This window comes from Corticium candelabrum, chromosome 9 (assembly GCF_963422355.1).
Source record: "Corticium candelabrum chromosome 9, ooCorCand1.1, whole genome shotgun sequence".
NCBI lineage: Eukaryota > Metazoa > Porifera > Homoscleromorpha > Homosclerophorida > Plakinidae > Corticium > Corticium candelabrum.
This window is the reverse complement of record NC_085093.1, coordinates 6,747,953-6,757,921: the sequence shown is the minus strand read 5'-3', so window position 1 is coordinate 6,757,921 and position 9,969 is coordinate 6,747,953. Positions and strand designations below refer to the sequence as shown.

General features: G+C 37.9%; 1 protein-coding gene across 1 annotated transcript; it reads left to right on the top strand.

Annotated features, from left to right (window-relative positions):
- Positions 1-508: 508 nt before the first annotated feature.
- Positions 509-9,719, top strand: LOC134185068 (uncharacterized protein RP689-like). The gene is made up of 2 exons (XM_062652846.1): positions 509-528; positions 8,791-9,719. Exon 2 carries the CDS (start codon positions 8,816-8,818, stop codon positions 9,635-9,637), a length of 822 nt encoding a protein of 273 aa, XP_062508830.1. The 5' UTR covers positions 509-528; positions 8,791-8,815; the 3' UTR covers positions 9,638-9,719.
- Positions 9,720-9,969: the final 250 nt, after the last annotated feature.

Genomic DNA, 9,969 nt, shown 5'->3' with positions numbered 1-9,969 from the left:
AACGGACACTTTTCGCAACGGAGACAAGAGCAGAAATGCTGTACTTGGACATGTCTATCATTTGGTGATAAGAAACTTGTGTCTTCACGAGGGTGGAATGGGACTTGTTTTCTGAAGCCTTTTCTTGACCTTGGCCCATGGACTATTCGGGGAATGAGATGTGGGTGACAGGCCGTGACATCGGGAAAAGTAGCCTCGACCTCCCAAAAATCGGCGCTACACGGGTCTGGGAGGCCGAGGCTAAGGAAAATGTGTCTAGTAGCGGTAATAAGCTGTACATGTTGCACTTCATCAGCATAGCTAGTGTACATGCTCTCCCCCACTCTTTCCTCCCATTACTTGTAGGAGCAGTCTGGAATACCGAGGTTACGCCATGAATACTCGGATTTGCCATACGATTTTGAGCCAGATATAGGAATTTGTACACGCATGCGCAGTACGTTTACCTTTGTGGTGTCTACATTGGAGCTTTGAGTGTGCAGGTAGCCTGTGATTCAGCGTTGTTTGTGCGTTCTACTTGTTCTCTTGGTATTAGTGTTGTTTGTTTTTGTGTTGTTGAGAATGTGTGGTTGTCTCTTCATTGCAGCTTGTCTCATCAGTTTACGACAAATTGTCCCACCTATAAGTAGTCCCTGGGCAACTATAGTACTACGTCAAAAAGTTTTAGTTGCTCGGTCATTACTCTGGTTGCCCATAAATGACCTTGTTATTCAATATCCGTTGGCCGTACACCAAATGTGGTTCGACAACTGGAAACTGGTCAATTTGGCTGTGCATTTGAAGTCATCTCGCATGCTTAGGCTTGCTCAGAAAAGAAATGTCATGGTGGAAGATAGGGTAGCTGTCAGTTGGTTGTCCTGGTGTCACGATAAATAGTGTCCCCCTACAAAAAGTGGCCCCCTACAAAAAGTGTCCCTCTACAAAAGTGTCCCCCTACAAAAGTGTCCCCCTACAAAAGTGTCCCCCCAGACACGATTTGTCGGCAGTACGTGACAAATACCGTCCGCCTGCAAAAAGTGTCCCCCACGGAAAAATCGTGTAGTGGACGTGGACTACCAAATGAGTGAGTGTTTTGATGACATTTGATGCTATAACGTCTGTGTCTGCGCACGCACGCGCTTCATGTGGTGTGTGTGTGTGTGTGTGTGTGTGTGTGTGTGTGTGTGTGTGTGTGTGTGCGTGCGTGCGTGTGTGTGTGTAAATTGTTCAAGTTTAGTAAAAATAAAGGTTACTGGTATACCATTCTATTACCATTTTCCAAGACATCGTAGTAATACGTATATACTAGTACTCTGTACAACCTGTTAGGGGCTCATGAAGACTTCAGACCAGACAACACTTGTTTGTTTACTAAGTTTCAACAATTTTCATACCTAGACTCACTATTTCCATAACTAGATAAGCAGCAGAACTGTTCATATGAGCTATTTTCTACAATTTGGGCAGTAAAATATCTTCCCATGTTTGTTGTAAGCAACACACTTAAAGTGATACCATTCTTGGCAATTATCACATTGTACCATTTGCTGTCCAAAACACTCAGTTTGCCTGCATATACAATATACACGAAATCGAACTACGGAGGGTTTACACTTTCTGACAGATGCTGTCTTGCCAAAATAGCTTGGAAAAGGAGTTATATTTCCTTTACATAAACAAGACAATAGGTGCTCCCTCATCTCTGCTTGGATGTAGTTTATATTTTGTGGGTCAACTCCAGCTGCAATGTCAAATGCAAACGCTACTGCAAAAGGCCACAGTCGCTTGGTCCTTTTTGCTGTTGGACTCCTTCAATGGAGACTTTTATTTCTGTCTGATCGGTTCGATATATTGAAGCAATCTGTTGCTTCAGTTGCCCTAACAGTTTATATCGAACTAAACTATCATATATATGGACATTTCCCTCCTCATCACTTGATGTTGTTAGCCAGTGATTGTGGACATGGTGTATCTGAATAGAATTGTGAGTGGCAACTTCGAATTGCAGTCGTTGCGATAACAGCGTGTTTTGAAAGCCTTTTTTCCCTGAAAACTGTTGCTTCAGCAACTGCTGTGCTGCATGGATGATGGTATCATCAAGCCATTCACCATATCTTTTTAGAATATCCAAATTGCACTGCAGCTTTGGCTGTGGTTGCTGTTCTCTCTTCTTCTCCTGTTGTTGTTGTTGTTGTTGTTGTTCTTGTTGTTGTTGTTGTTGTGTCTGTTGTTGTTGTAGTGTCTGTTGTTGTAGTTGTTGTTGCATCTGTTTTTGTTGTTGTTGTTGCTGTGTCTGTTGTTGTTGTTGTTGTTCTTGTTGTTGATGTTGCTGTTGTTCACCAAATGACTAATGAACATAGCACAACTATTTATGGTTACTGTAGAGTGTACAAATTGTGATTGAAAGCAAACGTAACAAAGAAATTATGTAAGCAATTTACTATAACTTAATTAATCTACAGTTAGTATTAATTAATTAAGTAGTTAAATTTAAAATTCAAAATGGTCTGAACTATTACATAAATGTAAACACTACTTGCTGTATCATTTCTTACATTTCTTTTTGACACCAATGCAACTTCATGCAATTAGCTAATGATCTCAGTTAGCGTGTCAATTATAATTTAGTCTACATATTTAGTGTTTTAACTTACCAGCTACTGGCATAATTATGAGCTACAGTTTCTAAAACACAAGACTAGTTGTCAGGAGTTTGCCAAGGATTTGTGTACCTCACAGCTGCCTTTCTTTTCCAGACTCTGTTTAACCCGTTTTGTTTCATTCATTTCTGGTGCTCTTACAAAAATACATCATAAATAAGCATCCACTGACGACATCTAACAGCTGTGCTTACTGCGAATCTTCTTTTGATTCTTGTCGAGGTCTTTTTCTTGACGGCACTACGTCATCTTCCAAGTCAGTTGCATTCTTTTCTGTGCTATGGTCTTCATTACTGTCCTGAGATTTTAAATCACAAAATCAATTGACTGTGGAGAGCAAACGTGGGGTGTGTATATATACATATGAACAGATGTCAGCACACGTGGTATCCAAGAATGCATGCATGGACACTTGTCCAACAGAGGTTTAAATATGCATGCATCCAGACACATACAGGCAATTACAACAAATGGACAAGAAATACATAAACATGCTATGCAAACTGTTTGACAGTGTATCACCTGTTTGTGATATGGCTTGAGGTGGGATACGTGAACTTTACATCTCAACACAACTTGTCTTTATGTTTTTGAGACTGCACTTAGAATTGTACATATCAATGATTAGAAATGGACCCAACCAATTACTTTGGAGCCGAACTCCTTTTCTGCTTATTTTGTTTGTATTTCTTTTCAAGACTAAATTGCCGACAGAAAAGATGAAAGACTTCACACCACGTTTGTTTGCTTTCTTCAGATAAGTTTTCTTTTGTTTTTCTTGTGCTTTTGCAAGGTTTTCTAAAACCTGTACAAAAGAATCAGATCAACAAACAAATTTCGTTCCTTTATTTAACGTGTACGCACTAAAGTCATGCAGGTTTCGAAAATGTATAAAACACAGGCCTAGCTGTTCTAACCTGTTGATGAACACTTTTCATGTTTTCAACTCTCTTCAAATGTTCTTCTTTATGAAATTCATGAGAACTATTGTTCTCGATTTCTTCTTCTTCTAAATGGTCTAGTTGAACTGGTAGACGAGCTTTTCGATTATACATAAGAAAGAAAGGTGTGTACTTTGAACTTTCTTGAACACTTGTTTGCAAGCCAAACAACACTGGGTCTAAGTAGACATCCCAGTCATTCTGGTGTTCATTGACTAGCTTGCTTAGAGCACGTTTCAGAGTCCCATTGGTTCGTTCGTCTAAACCATTGGTCTGTGGGTGGTAGGCTGCAGTTATTTTGTGCGTAATGCCAAAAATTTGTGACAAATGTTCATTTACCTGCAATGATATTCCACACATTTAGACAGTGACTGATTGACTCACACACACACACACACACACACACACACACACACACACACACACACACACACACACACACACACACACACACACACACACACACACACACGACTTGCAATAAGACTAAATTTGCTATTTGCCAACCTCGTTTACAAATTCTCTGCCTTGATCTGTCAATAATTTCTTCGGAACACCATGCCTTTGAGAAAAAGGAAAACACATGTACGGTCAACAAACACAAATTGTTCATAATTACTAACATAAATAAAGAAGCTAACACATACTGCATATATACTGTATATATACTGTATATATGCTGTATAATATACTGTATATATACTGTATATATACTGTACAATATACTGCATATATGCTGTATAATATCTGTATATATACTGTCTAATATACTGTATGATATACTGTATATATGCTGTATAATATCTGTATATATACTGTATAATATACTGTACAATGTACTGCATATATGCTGTATAATATACTGTATAATATTCTGTATAATATATAGCGTATAATATACGGTATAATATTCTGTATAATATAGTGTATAATATACTGTATAATATTCTGTATAATATACTGCATATATACTGTATAATATACTGTATAATATACTGTATATATGCTGTATAATATACTGTATATATACTGTATGATATACTGTATAATATACTGTATAATATACTGTATAATATACTGTATATATACTGTATAATATACTGTATATATACTGTATAATATACTGTATATATACTGTACAATATACTGCATATATGCTGTATAATATCTGTATATATGCTGTATAATATACTGTATATATACTGTATATATACTGTATAATATACTGTATATATACTGTATAATATAATGTATAATATACTGTATATATACTGTATAATATACTGTACAATATACTGCATATATGCTGTATAATATTCTGTATAATATACTGTATATATACTGTATAATATACTGTATAATATCTGTATATATACTGTATAATATACTGTATATATACTGTATAATATACTGTATAATATCTGTATATATACTGTATAATATACTGTATATATACTGTATATATTATTAACACCATGCATTCAAATGCATGCAAATACAGAGATATGTATGCATAACAATAAATATAGCAATTGATTATGGTTGTTGGACAGGTCATAACTTATTATGAAACAGTACCTGAAAATGTTAATGTATTTTAATTATAATGCTTTACTGCACTTACCTGTAAAATATCTGACATAACCTGTCCGCTACAGCAACTGCAGATTTATCTTGTAGTGGAAATGCTTCCACCCATTTTGTGAAATAGTCTGTTGCTGTTAGTATGTACTGATATCCAGCTGCTGTCATTGGAAACTTTCCCATGAGATCAACTCCAATGAATTCCCAAGGTCCTTTAACTTTGATTGGATGGTATGTTGGTGCTATAGTTTTAATTGTCTCCATACGCTGGTACTTGTCGCATTTTCCAATCTACAAATGACGTAAGCAAACAAATGAATCAGCCAGTGGTTATAGATAATATTATTTGTGTGTCATGCCCAACCAGATCAGTCTGCATGGTTTGTAAAATCTACAACAAGCACCAGAAGCAAACCTGCTTCAGAGGTCTGTTTGTGTACCTGTCGATCTGTCTGTCTGTCTGTCTGTCTGTCTGTCTGTCATATATTCTGTCATGTTGTATCTGCAATAGATGACAATCCGAATCCACCATTTTGAACAGCTAGGTTAGGTAGCCTGTAGCTACTTATACTCTCCAATGTTGTAGCACTTAATTACATTTTCAAATGTGGATTTGATTAGCCGATCATGCAGAGTGGCAGCCGGTAAGAGATGACCAGGAAAGATTACCCTTGCCAGATGGTTGATTCGTGATACATGACAATATCTCAAGAGTAACATCCCAAACTGGATCATTTAGAGACACAAGTTGGTCACAAAGAAACTGGCTCAATTTAGCAATTTCCATACATGCTACTCTAACTGTCTGTCTGTATGTATGTAACTGTTGTATGTAATCTGATCGTAAACATATGCAGTCATTGTTAGCCAGTAGAATCTTTCCTCGATCTTTTGCAGAGTTTTTCTTCTGCCAAAGTGTTCTCCATGAGGAGAGTCATGGCAACTCTTGAATACTTGCAGTTTGTGGTCCTCTGTAAAGAGGACCACTCTATGTTGGTTCTTTTTGGCACCAACATAAAACAGTTGATCTCCTAGTGGAAAAGATAAATTTATATAAGTCAATATTTCCCACCTAGTAGAGTATTACACCAATAATTATGCAATTTAGAAATTTCAGTTATTAATTAATTAATTAATTAAACAATGAAAATGTGCTGAATAAATTTTTAGATTAGTAGACAATGCAATAATGTTTAGTGCAAATAATTTAGATTCTAGATCTTACCTTCAAGAGCAAACGATTCTGCCATCCTCCGTAATCGTCGCTTTTCGTCCTTACTCCTGATACAATTATCATACACTCCACTCCTTAGGTAAGCCTTTACGCAGGCAAGATGTTCTTCACGAGAAAGTGACATGTGGCGGACAGTTTTTGTTACCGGAATTGGCGCGTAACAATGGGCATGCGCATTGTCACAAAGCGGACAGTTTGTGTAGGGGGACGGAATTTGTTGCTACACCGGAGCCCTTGGGCGACCGATTTGTTGTACAAACTTCTCATGTGTGTGTATAACTGTTATTATCTGCTTGTTGTCTGACCAATATTAGAATAGATGTACATAAAAACTGAAAAAGTGAAGGAACAGACTTGGAGCAGATGGTTTGAGACTGTTGAAGCATTTATTTTGGAATATTGCTCATTTTTAATTAGGCCATTGAATGGGTGTGTAGGTGGCATCTTGAGTACTTGTAGACAGCACAATGAGAAGTGCATGCTTGGAGCGTCACATGGTCATTATACTGTTATTTTTTAGTTAGGGGTGGTTTGAGTTTTATGCCAAATATCTGAGCATTAAGAAATTTAGTTGGTGTTGCTTTACTGTTGGCTTTATTCTGCTACAGCAGGCTACAAACAGCTCTTGGTCTGAAAGTTTTTGCAATATTTGACCAACTACTACAGTGCTGTGTTTCCAAAAATGTCAGTGGCATCTGTGAATTTTGTTGAAGAGAACGGTTATGATTACGATGTAATAGCACAGACGAAGCTGAGGTAAAAGCTGTTACATTTTCTTTGCAATGCCTTATGTCATATTACATGGTACGTAACGGGCAAGAGCTATATCTACAGGTTTACAGACACACCTATATAGGAATACCAGAATGTTACCAGCCTGTAGTGCTTACAGGTGAATGAATGTTAGGTGTTATCGTTGGTAGTAGAACAAATCATAACATCAGTACTTGATTGATGTTGTAGCAGTACAACATAATAGATTATTATGCCAGCTGAAAAACTGTGAAATCTTGCAAGACAAAACAACCAAATATGTCAACCCTACGACAGCCCATTGTGATTGCACAGCTGTCTAAAGAAGTTCTATTTTTGAAATGCAATTTTGTCTACTAACGTCTGCGAAGGAAGTCAATGAGTAAAACTACCATTGTTATACAAATTTTGGAGCATGTACATATTTCAAGCTGGTGCCCTGTTGATTATGCAAGAAGCCAGTTCTTTCAGGAGCTCGCGAGTAGCTTTCAGAGTGCTGTAATTTATCTGCTCTTGTGAGCTGCATTAAGGTCGTAAGACTGAAGACAGGTGTTCTTGTTTGTTGCAAAGTCAGTCATGTGATGTGCCATCAACTCCTACTGTCGCATCAACCAGACATTAGAGAGTCGAGAAGCATATTGCATTTATTTTAGAAAAACTAGATAAAGAGCAAGTAATACCAAGAGATCGAGATCCTAGCTAGTCAATGACAGCATTTACCAGGAATGTGGATAACACTCTTGATGTAGATGATGGCAATGTTAGCGACTTGTAGGGTAGGATACAACACTAGTGGATGCCGTAGGCTATACACCCATACTGTTATACAAACCTACGACGAGTCTAAGGCCAAATTTGTCTTTAGCATTTGTCAAAGAAAATAAAGTTTTCTGCACTCTGATGAAGACTGATAACTCTAGTGTAATTAAGCTAGAGACTGTAGACTTTATACGTCCAGGTGATGTAAACTGTACATTGGAGTGTGCAGACAGGATGATGTTTACTACAACTGAACAGGGGCTCTACAGTGCAACAACTTACAGCTCCCAAGCTGAAATATTTGCATTTCCATTCTTGAGAATCTGACGTTACAAACATCTGGGCCATTGCACTGCAGCATGACACCTTGTAAAATTGTGATTTACCTTTAAAGACATAATTTCACTGTTAATTAAGAAATCGTTGGGGATGCCCGACCTATTGAGGTACGACCAGACTTTATTGCACTGCAATGAAGTAACTATCTTGGAAGCAATAGTTGACTTATAGTATCCCAAAAGTGATACATTTATTAAGAACATCTTCTCGGGATAGTTTTGTTATTTGCACCAGTTTTGCTGTGACTGTGTATAAAATAAATGTATACATTTGTACAGTAGGAAGACTAAATATGTGTGTGTGTGGGGCGTTTTGCATGTGCATAGTTTGAACGTCATATGTACATTTGCCTAGAATTGCCACTGCGACTGATTGGGGTGGTCAAAACCACTGCCAGCCGTGTTTAGCTTTTGGTTTTAATCTAGTTGGTGTAGTGGTGTGTGTGTGTGTGTGTGTGTGTGTGTGTGTGTGTGTGTGTGTGTGTGTGTGTGTGTGTGTGTGGATGCGCGCTCAATATTAATTGAACCTGTTGATCCTATAGGGTAAGACATAGACCAGAAGACACCATGGAAAAAAGTCCTAGAGACTACTCTAGAAAGAGTGTATTATTGAGCTGTATGAGTGTACGAGGCTCAGCAAGAAGGAGAATTCTTTGTTTCTTTATATCTTGTGTTGTTATTGAAGCAGGTCTAAGATACTTTCAGCACGAGAACTTGCATGTTTGGGGTTTGCCACTGAGGTTGGTTCGCTACTTACGCTTATATGAGCCTTGTTACCCTCCTGGTCAAGATGAAAGAGTGTCTCGTCTTCGTGGAATGCTGTTTGACTTTGTTGATGTAGCAGAGTCATTACGAATGCGTTATTGGTTGGAGTTTGGTGCTTTACTAGGAGCTGTTCGAAACGGAAAGATTATACCATGGGATTGGGATTTGGATGTTGGTGTCATGAAGACAGACATGGAGTCTGAACAATTCCAGTCAGGTTTGAAAAAGAAAGGCTTTAAGCTCATCAGGAAAACGGGCTGCAAATTTTACATTTACCGGGACCACAATACAACATTTTTGGATGTGTACATGCACTTGATCAGAAAAGAAGACGACATAGCTATTCGTTGTGAGATAGAGGACGTGTACCGGTACAAATTCCCTGCCAAATGGATCAGTCCAACTGCACCTATCATGTTTGAAGGTAGGATGTTGCAAGCTCCCAACCCTCCTATGGCAATGGTCAAGGAAGTCCGTTATCCATATAGTTACTTTTGGACTGTGCCTCAAAACTTTTATTGCTACTTTACTGAGTTCAGATTTTTTCTGATGCTACTTGGATTTGTTGCTATTATCATAATGCCCATCATTTGCTGTGTTTACTACGCGTGCAAACACTTATAACGGTTGCTAGTATGTAGCAGTGTCTTCATTTATACTTGTGTAGTGATTGTTGGAACTGTAGAAAAGTTCAAATATTCAGATACTCTTCTTCGTTCATGCAGTAAGTCACAGGCACTGAAAAGTGACAAAGCAGTTCACCTGTGGTAGACTACAGGTGACATCACGTTGGCATCAAGAAATCACCATCTGACACAAGTCGGTGGTAATATAACTAATGGACGACAGCCACATGATTAATGCAAGCAGCAATCTTCTGCCGACTTTGACCTCTCTTGGCGACACTAGCTAGGGCTTCATCAATATCATTTGCTCCCAGCTTGAGGTACAAATAC